Here is a 15,688-nt window from a genome sequence, read left to right on the forward strand (position 1 = left end):
TATTCCAGAGTCAAACAGTCCTGGTTCAAAGCCTAGAGATGTAATTTGGGCTAACTGACCTGTTCCAGTTTTTCAGTTGTAAGGGATGCAGTGATGCTAGTAGCAGTATGTAAAGCCTTTGTTCCTTTCGAGATAAGTCATTTGCTGTAGAGGGCTGAGAACATTTATCAATATGTCAATCTCCTAACACTCAGCAAGTGTTGTTTTCATTGTTACAAACCTTAATAAAGTTTTAATTCCTAAACTTTCTTCTTTGACACAATGATCTAGAAAGATCACAGTGGTAAGTGCTGTAAGTGGCCATCTGAACATTAAAAAACCCTATCATTTATATAATTAGCTGCAATTATTTAGAAAGGGAGAAAAATGGGTGTCTATAAAGTTAGTTCCTTTTTATAGCTAATATGAGTTGATCATTTATTTTATCTTTTTAATTTTATTTTAAAGAGAATAAAACCAAACAAAATGAAACAGAATGAAGCCAATTAAAACAAAACAATAAGACTTCAAAACAAGATAATGTTGGCAAGGCTGCAGGGAAAAAGGAACTCTTCTCCACTGTTAGTGAGAGTTCAGACTGGTGCCGTCACTATGGAAAACCAGTGTGGAGATTCCTCAAAAAACTAGGATTGTAAATTCCATTCAATCCAGCTATTCCCTTCTTGGATATTTTCCCAGAAAAGTTGAAAAGGTCATGTCACAGTGGCATATGTGAACCCATGTTCATAGCAGCACAGTTTGTGATAGCTAAATCTTGGAAACAACCCAAATGCCCATCAACCACAGAGTGGATGAAAAAATGTGGTATTTTTATGCAATGGAATACTACTCAGCTATAAAAAAGGATGATCTTGAGGCCTTTTTACCTAAATGGAAGCAACTTGAGAATATCCTCATTAGTGAAATAAATAAGACTCACATTAGTAAATACCACATTGTCTCTCTAGTATAAAAAACAGTAAGAGCTGAAAGAATAATAAGATCCAAAAAGTATAATAGATATTCTAAAAGTAAAAGGGAAGGAAATGCTCTAAAGGATATAATGGTATGTATAGTGTGTAAGATAGATGACCATATTACTAAATTTCTGTTACATTATTGAACAGAAGAGTTCACACTGTCAATGTTTGAGTGTCTGACCACTTGTTATGTTTTGATTTTGTAACTTTAACAACTACTGTTAAGATGACAATCTGTAATGTATCAACTAGCAATTTTATGATGTTAATTTTTTTTTCAATTCTGTATTATACGTTTTCTCTTTTTTTCTATTTTGTTTTCTAAAATTTTCTTTTCTTTATTTCTTTAAATAAAAAATATTTAAAACAACAAGATAATGGGAAATCTGCAATGGCTACCATAATATATCTTAACTTCCAAATAGCTGCCCATACCACAAGACCTAATACAATCAAATGAAAGAGAACAGAATAAAATCAATCAAGACAAAATAATAAAGGCGATACAGGGCTTCAAAACGAGATAATAGTTATAAAGGCTACCATAATATATCTTGCGACAAGCCACAAAAGTTGTCCACACAAACCCAGCTAGTCGCTTTTAATGATGAGGACATGTTTTGAGAAAAGCGTAGCTAGGCGTTTTATCATGAGTCAATATCATAAACTTACACAAACTAAAACAGCTATACACTAAGTGAACATATATTCTTTAGGACCCCTGTCTTGTGCAAAGCACACCATGTCCTGAAACACTGTGGCATAATTCTTAACTACATTTCGTGAGCAGAGTGGAGAATTAAGATGGTGGTTCAAATAATTTAGAAGGCAAAGGTCCAGGCAGGGGGAGATCTGCTTGCTTCAGTTTTCTGACCAAGTTAAGTTTGCTTCATACTTTAAACTCAGTCTAGGAAGACACCTATTTAAAAACCATTAAATACTGTATCTCAAAAGTGGACCCAAATGTAACAGTTACATTGAATTGAAGCACAGTTAGGAAAACCCAGCCACTTCATCCAGCTAAGTTTATAGAGAAGCTTCCATGCGGACTTGGTGCAAACCACGAGCACACCAAGTAAATAACCCGACACACAGCACAGTCCGCACATTGTCTAATCGCCCTGCCCAGGCTGGAAAGAGTCTTGCAGATTGATTAATTTAACTAAAGGCCTCAATAGTTTATAGAAGTCTGATTCGGATGTAATAAAAATTTACTGGCACTGCTCACTTCTCAGACATCAGCCGCTTTAGCAGGTCCTGCACTTCAAAACCTGCTTTGAACACCAAACTACCTGCTACCTGGAAATACACTTTAGGAAGTCATACTTAATAATCAGGGGCTGTCGTTTTCATGGTCTGTCTGATGCCAGCTTCTGCCCCCCTCATCTTACCTTCGAGTGTAATTCATGGTCTTCTTTTAAGAGACTGAGATCACAGTCCGTAGGGCAGGGATCCGTTTTATTAGAAATGCTCCCTGGGGTTAAAAACAAAAAGGTGAGAAAAATATATATATTTCAGATTTTCACTCCAGAGGATTTTCACTGTTAAATCTAACAGCTTATATAAAGCCTGACAAATGGGGGTAAAAGGATAAATTCTAAAAACACCAAGCTGTCTTATGTCCCCAGTTTTAATTCAATCAGCTTACGAACTTCAAGTAGGAATCAGATACCAGCCGTATCATGGTGATGCCTTTTATAAGCAGCAGCTGTTTCTGACCTGTTTGCCCAGCCTCTTCCGGGGCACACACACAGCGACACTTCTGGGACTGAGTTTCTAAAGAGCTCCCCTACATCTGGATGGACAGTCCAGAATGGAACATGAAGGAGACACACTTTGGTCTTCTGCCTGCCTTCAGTGTTCCAGACCTGAGCCACCTTTGTCATCTCACGTGTGACTTCTTCTACAAAAGGCTTCCCGAGGCTCGGCCTTTTGGACCACATTATTCTCCAGAGTGGTCCTGTGCCTCGTGGAGCTGTGTATCTGCTCTGGGCGTACGGAATGCCAGTAGTACCCACTCTTCCAATGTCCCCAAACATTGCCCAAGTCCTCTAGGCGAAAGAAGAACCATGTTTTGAGCACTGTTTTTGTTAATTCCTTGAAGACACGTGTCTTGTTCATCTTTGTTTCTCCTGAAGTGGCTGACACACACAGATTACTTTCTCAATGTTTTTTGAAAGAAAAATAATAAATAAAAGTGAAGATATCTCAGAGTGAGGGATTACTATGGCTTTCTGCCCCTTAAGTCACTAGCTGGGCTTCTCATGTCTGTGAATCCATGTGATGAGGACTGTCCCCTGGATCTTGTGACAAATATTCTCCTCTAGAGGCTGCCGGGGCCTGGAAGCTCTCAGAGCCAGCAGACAAGGGTGCTGACCTTGTAGTTTTATTATTTTTTTTCTTTCCAGAAAGAGACTGCGCAATCAGTCTTTTTTCTTTCTCCTTTTGTTTCCTCCAAAGATTAAATGGAGCCATCTCCTGCCATTTGGAATCTTCCTAGTTGAATATTTTTAAACGAAATTTTTAAGAGAGTGAAATTTTCAGGATATTGCTTCATGGCCTCACATCAAAGCTTCAGGAACCTTTTCACTCTGAAGGAGGAGTTCCACAGCCTGTTGGTCTCCAGCCTTGGCTTTTGCAGCTCATTCACTGAGAGAGGAGATGGTTCATTGTGTATTTTGACACTGGCCCTGGTGGACTGTGTTGAGGTAAAGGCAGACTCCAGGAGGAGCCAGATGGGGGAGGCATCTCCCTGACACTGCAGACTTTGCACGCAAGATCATATGAATCCTTGGAAGGGCCGCTTTACATTGAGTCAAAAGTAGGATTTGTTGCTAGGGAGGTTGCTATTGTCAAAATCAAGATGAGAAAGGGAAGAGAGGGCAAGGAGGTATAGGGAACATTGCTCTTTAGGTTTAACTATATTATTCTTTATAAATTCTTGTCATGTACATTTTCAGTGTAGAATTGCTGCAGGAATAGCAAATGTGAAATAGTAATAGAAGGTATATATTAGTCTTTGCTGAGAATCCCATATAAGCTTTACACACACACAGATAAACACACACACACACACACAGAGCTGTGTAGGTATCATTATACTATTTGATGAATTTGGATATTGATACACATATCAAAGATCTTGCTCCAAATCAAACTGGGACAGAAGTTAGTCCCGGTTCTACCTGACCTCGAAGTCTATGGCTTTAGCCCTTCTGGTGTAATCTACTTGAGAAACCTCACCTCTTTTTATACCCATTTTTAAACATTGGATAATACATTCATTTTTTAATGCTGCTGGAACAAATTACTACAAATTTTTGGCTTAGAGCAATATTGATCTATTGCCACATTTTTTGTGGCTCAGACATCTTGACATAGCATGGCTCAGTTGGTTTCTCTACTTAAAAGCTTCACAAGGCGGTGGGTTAATCAGGGCTGCAGTTTTAATCTGCATTTTAGGATCCTCCTTAGCTATGCTGGTGCTCGAAGGATTCATTTTCTTCTCTGACTTTGCAGGTAGTTCCATATAATCTCAAGTCAACAGCAGGAGATTGCTCCCCTCACATGTGCTAAGCTAAGGAGCTCTCTACCTATGAAGGTTCACATGATCAGATTAGGTTCACCCAGATAAGCTCCCTCCCAATGTGGGAATGTTACAGCAATTGTAGCTTCGATGTCTTTGGAAGTCATCTTTGAAATTCTGTCTACCAGAAACAGTTTCTAATTTGAGACCTTCACATTCATGCATCAAAATGTAATGATGTCGTAGATCTTCAGGTAATAAAGTTCCTAACAAACAGTCTAACATTTTCTTTGTTTTCATGTTAAATATTCTTTGCTCAAAAACTGACTTTCCTAGAGAAAGAGGCTTTTAATTGAAATCAATTATGCCAACCTGTATTAGTTAACTTCCCTGTCGCTGGGATAAAACACCCAACGCTTACAATTTAAAGGAAGAAGGGTTTGCTTTGGCTCACAGTTCCAGTGGGTCTAGTTTATGGTTTGCTGGCTTAAAGGCATAAACAGATGGCAGAAGAGCATGGGGGGATAAAATGACTCACTAAATAGTGGCCAGGAAGCAAAGGAGGAGCCTGGCACGAGTATATGCATTTCCAAGGGATGCTCTCTGTGCTCACCCCTGAAAACCAGGCCCCGACTCCAAATGTGAGACTTTTGGGAGACATTTTATTTCTAACCATGACACATTTGCACTCAAAAACTTGCATTTTTCATTCAGTAAGAGATCTTAGCTGTATCAACAAGTCATAAGCAATCAATCTTTTTGTCTTAAAAGTGAGGTTTTTGTTTTCCTTGTGCCCTCTTTAAATTTTTCCTATTGTTTTTTAACTCCTATCTGCCCCCACATAACGATTTTGTTTTCTCTGTGCTCACAGAATGAAACAAACCCCTGCACAGATAAACTAACACACTGATGTAAGCGCTTATACAGGTGCTTTTCTTCACTGCACACAAAGGAGATCATACAACATGTGTGTCCTCCCATATCCTTTCTGACTTTGGTAGTATCTCGTGGAGTGTTCTTTATGTCAGTGATTATATTTCTAAATTGTAGCGTAAGTCATTCAACCTTCCCTGCTAACCATCCACCTACTCTCTTAATGTTTATTTTCCTCTCAAAATGAATGCTACAATAAAATCTTTGAACCTGTGTTCATCTATTACTGTTTTTATGTCAGTAAACGGATAGGTTTTTCAGGGTGGAATTTTTGGATCAAATAGTTTGTATATTTTAAATGTTAATAGATAGTGGCAATATAATGTATAAATGCATATATATATTACATGTATATATCTTTTTAAACTCTTTTAAACTATGTTTTGATAAGATAAATTGCTTATAAGAAAATAACAGGATCTATTTCTCCAAATCTTTGCCAGAAATAGATCATTTTAAAATTACCAACTTATAATATTACTAGATTATAATCATAAAAGGTGACTTCTATTATTAAAGTTTTTATATCTCCCTCATATACATAAAAACCTTATTAGTTTTTATGTTCAATAGCCCTGTTATTTGGAGCACATAGACTGTGTCAATGACTTACATTAGTAAATGGTTACTTTTACTATTTGGATCATTTTAAACCTTAAATGCTAGTTTGTTTGATATCGACACTGCTTCTCCAGCTTGCCTCCTGCTTTAATTTTGTAGTTTCACTTGTAGTTATTCAACTTCTTTTTACCATTTTCTGATGTGAGCTTACTGCTAGCACTGTATGACCAAAATTTTTCTTTTGACAGTGCATTTTGCTGGAGAAATTATTATTAGAAAATTATTTTTTTCTATTTATGTTTCTATTTTCTCCTTTATATTTATTTTGCTTGTTAGTTTGTGGATAATCACTTCTTTTTAAATTCTCCTTCAACTTTTTTTTTTTTTTTTTGTGGTAGAAAAATACTAGAGACTGATCCCAGAACCTTTATACTGAGTTATACTCATAGATATTTTTTATTTTCTTTTTTTTTTTAATTTTTTTTCTTTTGTCTTTTTTTTATCGGTACCAGGGATCGAACTCCCAACTCCCTGCTTGCAAGGCAGGTGCTTATGCTGCTGAGTTAAATCCCCAGACCCTTATTTTCATTTTTATTTTTATTTTTATTTTTATTTTTATTTTGATACAGGGTATCAAAAGTTACTAAATTATGCAGCCTGGGCTTGAACTTGTGATCTTTTTTGCTTGGCCCCCTGAAGCGCAAGGATTATAGGTGTTCGATCATATATACAGGCTCCACCACCACAGCTGGCTCCACGCCTAGTTTTTAAGGCTAGCCTGAAGGAAAGTTTGGGCAGGGCAAAGGCTCTAAAGATGCTGAAAAATTTTTATCATTACGCTAGACAAAACATGTAATATGGATCAATAATTTAAGACTGAAAACAGGCACTAAGATGCAAGAGCACTCCGTCAATGCCCTCCACACAGTCCTTCATGTCTTTATTCTAGATCTGCACAATATGTCTGTAGTAAAAGGAAAAGGAACTATCTCCTTCCTAGCAGTTCCAAAACTTCGGATCCAATGAGAACATCACCTGAACTTTGCTATTGCACACCATAGATTATCCCTAGATATCTCCAAAATACTTTACTACTAGTAGTATTTTAAAAAACAAACTATTGAATTATGTTTTAGTCACTTTCCTGTCACCGGGACATAACATCCAACACCAGCAACTTACAGGAGGAGAGGTTTGTTTGAATCACAGTTACAGTTCCTAGACACAGAGTGCCTGGTGGGAGGAGCTGGCTAAGGAAAGTCACGGCAGCCAGGAAGCAGAGTGAAGGGAGGCGCCAGGAAAGGAGATACACCCTCCAGGTCACGGGTCAGCAAGCTGCCTTGTTTAGTTAGACCCCATTTCCTGACAGCACATTTAACTAGGGATTCATCAGTGGATTCTCACCCATGGCAATAGCATCTTATGATCAAATCACTTCCTGAACACATGAAGCTTCCCAGGGACACCACAAAATGAAGTTATACCATTTTCCTTGCCCCTCAATGACTCATGTCCATTTCAAAGAGTGGCCAAACTTTTAACAGTTCCAGCATTCCTGGGAAATCCAAGTCCAAAGTCTCTTCTGAAACTCAAGGTAAACTCAGCCATGAGCCCCTATAAAAATCATTTTTAAAACAGTTAAACACTGCTGATACACAATGGCATGGGTGAACATATCCATTCAAAAAGGAAGAATAAGAGACAGAAATCATACCAGGGCAACAATAAATTCTGTAGCTCACAGCAGGTTGTGTTGAGACATGAGCTGTAAAGGTTTGATAGTCCTGCCGCAGTTATTTCTGGTTGAAGTCCTCGTGGTCTCTCTCTTGGGGCATCCTCATCTACTGCCTATGCTTTTCTCAGCAAATAGTCCACATCTTGGACTTCCTAAACTTCCTGGAGTCTCTATTGACGCTTCAGGCTTTATACTCACAGCTTCATACATTGCCCTCTCAGGGGCACAGAACTTGGCCTCCTAAACCTTCTTCTGAAATCTGGCTGGTTGCCAAAACTCTTGTATTATGCATGTTCAAAACAACCAGCTCCATGTGGATTATGCCAAGGTCTGCCATAAGACTATGCTGCAGCTAGACCCTTGGATCATGGTTGCAGAGGTCTATGAGCAGCTAGAGTAGCTGAGCACTAGAAATTGAATCTCAAATTCTGAGAAACCAGTTCCGTAGGCAGGCTTTCTGGGGCTCCTCCTCTCAAAGCAAAGTTTTGCAAAGGAGTTTATACTCTTGAGCCAGTGCAGGATGAAGTCTGATTCCTGAGATACCTTTGAGGTATCTTTCCTATTGTCCTGATGCAACGTGCTCGGCTTCTGCTTAATGCTAATCTTTTCAACCAAGCCTCCAACTTAGCAGGTTCTTCCTGTTTGGCAAAAATTTTGAAATTGTTCAATTCTTCTTTTTGGGCCTACATCTCACTATAAGTCTGGCTGAAAGCAGAAAGCAGTACCTATACCACAATATGTCACACAGAACATTGGGCTGCCTTGTAACTTCCTCCTCCAGATTAATTAGTAGGCTGGCTTTACTCTTAATTGTCCACAAAGCTGCAAGGCATGGGCAAAATGTAGACAAATTTTCTGCCAGAGGATACCATATATAATCTTAAATTCAGCTTCCAATGGAGCACTTGCTCCCAAGTAAACCTGAGCCTGGCTTTTACTGTCTGCATTTCTATCAACATTCTAGACTTCTGACTTCTAACCAAAATCTCTCACCAAGTTTAAATCACAGCATTCTATTGCTTCTCTAGCCTGCATTGTCAAACCTTTCCAAACTCCTATCACTAGCTAATTCCAGAGACTTTTGAAATATATGCAAGTAAAGTCATGGCAGTGACCCATTTCTCTGCTACCAAAATCTGTCTTAATAACTTTTCTTGAGCTGAGACAAAATACCAAATACCCATAACTTAAAGGAGGAGAGGTTTAGCTCCTGGTTACAGTCGTTGGTTGGGTTGTTCCATGGCATAGGCCATGGTGGAAGGCACAGTGGAGGGACCTGAGTGGAGGAAATCTGCTCATGTGATGGAGGCAGGACATGGAGAGAGAAAGGAAGAGCCAGAGGAGGAGACAGGCACTGCTGGGCCGTGTCCCAGGGATACACTGTTAGTCAGGACCCACCTCCCAACAGCACACTCAGCCACTGAACTTACAAACACATGACCCTTTGTTGGGATGTTCCAAGTCTAAACCATAACAAGTTATAATTCATATACAATAAAATGTTCACATATATACACAGTTGAAAGAGTTTTGCCAAATGCATGCACCTATGTAACTTTCCCACAAGTAAACATAAAACACTGTGTATTACATGAAAAATTTCTTGTATAACCCTTCCCTAGCCCTTACATGTACACACAAACATGCACTCTTTGACAATAAAGATCTGACCTTTATTGGGGCAAATTAGAATTCAATCACAATTCATACTTATGGAATAATGCAGAACTTTTTGCATTATTTCTCATTTTTTCACTGAAAATAATGTTTTGAAAATCATCTGGTTATTGTTTTCCTAGAGATTTAATTACTGTTTTATGCTATGTCACACTCCCTGTTATGAATGAACTGAATTTTAGTAATTGATTCATAGACACTTGAGCTTCTTAAAGTTAAGATTGTAACATTTCTATGAAAATTCTTGTTGAAGTCTTTCTTAATGACACATGATTTCCGATCTCTTGAGCAAATGTATTAAGTTGTACTGCTAGGCCACTTGACTAGCATTTACTTAATTATAAAAAGTAACCATTTTTCAAAGCACTTACACTATTTTATACTCCAATCAATAATGAATGAAAGATGTCCTGCATATCACTTTTTATTTATTTTTTGGTCAGTTTTGCTGTATGAACTTTTAACCTCTGTCATTCAATGCATTCAATGCATTTTTGATATCATTATATCTTCTTAATGAAGCACCCCTTAGCTTTATTTTAAAGACTACACTCACATTTTCAATGTTAGATACTAATGTAGGTATACCAACTTTCTAATATACAATGTTTCCATAGTGTATATTTTTAGGTACTTTGCCTTTAAATGTAAATCTACCTATGTATTTATAGTATAGCTCTTATAGACAACATACAGTAACTATTGCTTTTCCATCCAGACAGGAAACCTCAGCTTTTTAGTTCGATTATTTAGCCTGGAGCAATTCATATAATTATTTGTACAGTTAAGTGTGTCTTCCTCCTTGCTATAAATTTTTGTTTTAATGCTTTTGACTTTTCTTCTTTTGTTGAGTCTTCCCCGCCTTTATTTGGGTTACTCACATATGGTTTCTTCATTTTATCTTCTTTCCTTAGCTATATGTTTTAGGCTGATATTGTTTGTTCTACCGCTAATGTGATATACTCTAAAATTACATAAGTCTATTTAGAGTCAATGTTCTAGAAATTCACACTTCCTACCTGACAATCACAACTTTCATTTTACAAATGTGACAACCTTCCAGTTCCCATTCCCTCCTTCTTCAAGCTGTGTTTGTAGTGCCTTTTATCTGTATGCAATTAATAATCACACTTCATAATACAATGTTATGTAAACAAATCATACATAAGCACAAATATTTTAGCAGATTTTCATTTATATATGTATTTTCCAATCTTGGTGTTTTTCATCCCTTTGTATCCTTCTCACTCAGATTGAAGAACGTTCTTTAACTTTTTACAGTTTCAGTATGCTGCATTCAGTTTTCTTTCATTTGATAATGCTGTCTTTAATTTTTGTAGAGTATTTTTGCTAGGTACAGAATTCTCACCTGGCATTGTTTTCACCATGTTAATTTCATCATTACATTGACTCTTGGTCTTCATCATGTTTGATACTGTCCTCCATTTTACAGCATTGTTTCATGGGCCTTTTGTTTTCCTAGTCACGTGATTTTCACTTTAACTTGAGTGTTCGGCAGTCTGACTATCATATGCCCACGCCCTTTGTGTGTATTCCGCTCAGGTTCACTGGAAGTGGACTGTAAGTCCTCACCTTCAAAGTAGCCACTCAGAACACAAGACATAGGTCAAAAGGAAGAAGCAAATAATGACACAAAACTTCCTCTCAATGAACTAAGATAAACTGTAATATAAATGAAACAAATTAGTGTATATATTAAAATGTTTTTAATAAGTAATTTGAGGAAGTATTAGAACTTCAACCTATTTTGACTTATCTCTTTTCTATTTTATATGTATCTTATCTGCTTCTCATATAAGAAAAGCCATGCAATAGTTAAGCTTGTGTATCTATGTCTGGCTTATTTCATTGAACCTTTTGTTCTCAAGTTACATTCATTTATCTATCAGAGCCTCAATTTTACCTATCTTTTTGGCAGTATAGTGCTCTATTGTAAATAAATACCATGTGAATTTTGTTTTGAGGAAGAAAGTTACACAGCCCTCCATACACCAAGGTGGCCCTGCAAGTCGAGGAGAACCAGGAAGGAAATTACACTGCGCCCCTGCACCAACAGGGACCACACAAGCTAGGGAGAACCAGGAAAGAAGGTGCACAGTCCCTCGCACCAGCAGCAGCCCTGCCGGTCAGGGAGACTCGGGAAGGAGGCCACAGCTCCTCCCTCCCATGAGCCAGTCAGTGAGTGGGCTGGAAGAAAAGAAGCACCCCTCCATAAAAAACCCCCTGATTCATGGGAACACAGGCTGAGATGATAAAAACTGAAGTAAAAAGCAACCCAATGCTTTTATTGTTTAATTTTGCAAGCCTGAAGTCAGTAGTCTGACCATTTAGAAGAGAACAGTATGCAGTACAGTAACTATTGTGGATTTCCTCCTCCCTTATCATTGTTTTGCTGTTTCGTTTTATTGTTCTGTTCTATTCCCTTTAAAATAAAAATAATTTGTTTCATTCTTTCTAAAAATAAAAAACTATAGTCAAGACATTTAATCAAATTTGGCAAATTTTCAGTAATTACTTTTTAAATGTAATACATATTTTCTTTCATCTTACCACTGTTCCTTCAACATCTCCTAGTCTATAAATATGTCAGACATATTCAGTGGATAGAAGATGCTGCCTCATGAGGGTCTGACTCCCCTTTTTGTATTTTAAAAACAAAATACATAAAAGGGATAAAAACAATATAAAATTTCAAAAAACTGATTATCCATTTTCTTCCATCTTTTACTTTAGATTGATTCATTTCTGTCGTTCTGTCTTGAAATTGAAATTCACTGATTATACCTTCTATCATTCTAATGTACTGTCAATCTTATCCAATAAATTTATCACTTAATTCTTGGGTTTTCAATTCTGTATTTAGTTACTTGTTTTCCATAATTTCAATATCTATGCTGGGATACCCTAAATATTCACTTACCTAAACTCTATTTTCCTTTGTTTGGACAGTATTTTCTTTAAATTTGTGACTATATTTATTCTGAATGTATAAAATAATTTTCTTTGATAAATTTAACATCTAACTTACCCTGGAATTATTTTACATACTTTTTCCTTTTTTATAAATATGCTTTATGGTTTTTTTTGTCTTTTTTGTTTTTTGTTTTTTGTTTTTTATCGGTACCAGGAATCGAACTCACGACTGCCTGCTTGCAAGGCAGGCGCTTATGCCGCTGAGCTAAATCCCCAGCCCCAATATGCTTTATATTTTCTCTGTTCTGTGCTTGTCTGTTAATTTTAAATTGTACAACAAACACTAGAAAATTCTGGATTCTGCTTTCCTCTTGGAAGAGTGTTGGCTTTTTAGTCACCTATAGCTCACTGGCTTCCTATTTAAACTTTAAACTTACATAGGCTTTTGTTAGAGTAGATGTGTGAAGACAGAGAATTTCCAAGTTGCTTTAACTTGGCAGAAGCCAACCTCAAAACTCCATTTCCTCTAATTATCTCATCTAGGTTTACTTTAGAGTTTCTTGGGGGAGGTTTAGGGTACACCCCTCAATAGTGTGGTCTTTATTCCTAATGAGCAACCTCTAGCCTCAATCTGCTGTCCAAACTGACAATTGAGATATCAGCAGCCTCTCCTGCCTGAGAATAAACTGTACTTGGTTCTAGCCCTCGTATTTTCTTTTCAGGTCCATAGAAAGTAGTCACCTAACAAAATCTCAATAATTGCTTTCCTACACACAGCACAACACTCAGACAAGACTTGTGGAAAAATCTCTAAATTCCCATTCTCCCCTGCAGACTGCAGATGCATCAGTACTGTGGATGCTAATTTTGTCTTCCAGCTCAGTGGAAGTTACCCTGCTTGGACTCTGTTCCACTGCCCCAAAGTTCAAATACAGTGTCTAGGTAGAAATTCACTGTTTCTTACAGAGTTTCAGCATAAATTTCTTTTTTCACAAGGGTCATATATTTTTATGCTTCCTGATGCCAGCACCTCAAAACAGTTTCTTCATTTATTTTATCTAGTTTAATGGTTGGTTACAGCAGAAGAAGTAGTATAGTATCAGCTTCCTACCACAGTTAATAGTGGAAGTGGCAATATTTGTTAAGTTTTTAATTAAAAAGTTAAAATGAATACATGAATTTGTTTTGGGCCAACTATCTCCCATGTTATATGCTGGCAATAAAAATTTAGTTTAAGTATTTTGAAAACACATTTTATTTTACAGAGCTATAGCTATTTTATTAAACTATCAGATCTTCTTATATAAAAAGATAAAATGTTTATAAATAATACTAACCTGCTGATACCTTTGTAGTATATCAGCTGGTATACCCAGAAAAAAATAAATGAAACAGTCACATTTTAATAATACATGAGGCACACAAGGAAAACACTTGTCAAAACTGTACAATGTTACACTATGCTATCTGTGTATAAATGCTTATGTTTATAAAAATGCATTTTCCCTGCATTTTGCTAATCTTTTTTACTTGGCATATTTTTAATGGTTTTTCCAAATGACCTTTGGAAAATTAATCAAGGATCTGACACTGTCTTTTGGAGAAATGCAAGAAAGAGTGCTGCCTATAATAACTTTTGCATGAAAAACAGTCAGAAAATGACAAAACTGAGAAAACATTAATACCAAAAAAAAAAAAAAAAAAAAAAAAAAAAAAAACAGAAAGAAAGAAAGCTTGCAAATAGAACCAACTAAAAAATGTTGCCTATTTTGTGAGTAATATTTTTATGGGTCTCTGAAATTCTATTTTGCCTTTATTTTCTATCCCATTGTTTTTATTGCTGAGACCGGATAGATTTTTCAAAGCAATTTGCTAAGTAAAACACACCACGTTTTCTCAAGAGCTCTAACAGAACTATCTCAGATTAAAGATTAATAAAATGTACAGAAAATGTGTGTAAAAAATATAAATACAAAGAACCCAGGAACAATGCCTGCAATTAGACAAGATGGGAATCTAAAAAGAAATTAAATTTAGTTGTAATACATTTCCTATTCTTTTCTTTGAGAAAATTACTACTGAAGGGAAGCAGTTTCCTCCCCCCGTAATTTAAATGTTAAGCTGCCAGATGTGTGTCTCATGCTTGAAGAGTCGAAGCTTTGCATTATTTAGCATATTAAGAATCACAGAATTTTAAAAAGGGCTCCTTTATTGCCTGGAGGTTCCAATTAAGTAAACCTTAGCCTGGTACATTTAAAACTTGCAATACACAAGATTTTCTCCGTTCTCGCACCCAGTCAAGTCACATCTCTATAATAATACGGAAAATCTTTTAGATGATATAATTTTTCTTTTGCTTGAGGAATTAAACCTATCTATTATTTTAAGAAGTTTTTAATAGAGGCCAGCAATCTAGGAGACAACTAAGGATTCAAAATGCTTTTTTAAATCATTGCCAGTTGCTTTTCTTATTTTTACAGCAGACCATTTTTCACAGGGGCAGTTCGTCTTATCAATCTTTTTTCTTCTTTCTTCTGGCTGCTTCTACTGCGATTGTCATTGTTCTACTCTTGTGAGACAAGGCAATTCCAAGAAGCAACAAGAAGTTCATCGTTTTGGAATCAATATTGCGTGTCCATGTGTTTGGCAGTCTGTTGGTGAGATGCTGATCATACAGCGCTTTCCGGGTGCCCTTTCAGCAGTTTGTAGAGTTTCAGCAGCTCAACTGAAACCATAATCCGATAGAGGTTCTGGAGGAACACAACATTCATAAATCATACCCTTAAATACAGTTTTTTTTGCCATTTTAGAAAATGTCAAAGGTGTCAATTCTGTCCAAATATACCGCTTAACAGTGACTATTTTAGTAAACTGACTTGAAATGCAATCAGCTAACTGACAGTTAGAAGCACATAATCTAGTTCGCAGTATAAATGAACAGTTTAAAGGCCAAAATAAGCACCAAACAGGTTGCAGTGACCATGGTTGCAATTACAGGCCAAAATCTTAGTATTAATATGGACGTCTCTATCAGAAGTAGTTGTTCAAAACTTTGAAATGTGATACGTTTATGTCTAACTTCTAGCTAAGAAAACAAAGATGGCTTATCTATCTTCAAAATTAAGTCAGATAAGTAACTGAAAATATTAATCGTGAACAAACTAAGAGTTACACAAAAGCAAATAATAATTTGACGATGTTCTGGGTTACTGACATAATTTGATTCTATAAATAGTAACTTAAAGGATCTTGCCAGCAAAAAAAGATGAATGCTTGTCATAACAAGAAACAAAAATTATCACTTCTTCAGATAAAAAAAATGAGAAAATTAACCTCCAAAAATTTAACTGTTCGCAAATTATT

General features: G+C 36.5%; 1 protein-coding gene across 1 annotated transcript in view; it reads right to left on the bottom strand.

Annotated features, from left to right (window-relative positions):
* The window catches only part of LOC101787516 (uncharacterized), a 275,776-nt gene that overhangs the window by 151,839 nt on the left and 108,249 nt on the right, over positions 1–15,688 (bottom strand). Inside the window, exons 20-23 of the mRNA XM_063259710.1 lie at positions 15,001–15,075; positions 2,851–3,010; positions 2,351–2,433; positions 2,188–2,258 (exon numbers count right to left, since the gene is read on the bottom strand). Of these exons, the coding sequence (XP_063115780.1) occupies positions 2,188–2,258; positions 2,351–2,433; positions 2,851–3,010; positions 15,001–15,075 (389 nt within the window). The remainder of the gene's footprint in view (positions 1–2,187; positions 2,259–2,350; positions 2,434–2,850; positions 3,011–15,000; positions 15,076–15,688) is intronic.

Source organism: Cavia porcellus, unplaced genomic scaffold, assembly GCF_034190915.1.
Source record: "Cavia porcellus strain 051 isolate PalLab524CR breed Dunkin Hartley unplaced genomic scaffold, mCavPor4.1 scaffold_13, whole genome shotgun sequence".
Lineage (NCBI taxonomy): Eukaryota > Metazoa > Chordata > Mammalia > Rodentia > Caviidae > Cavia > Cavia porcellus.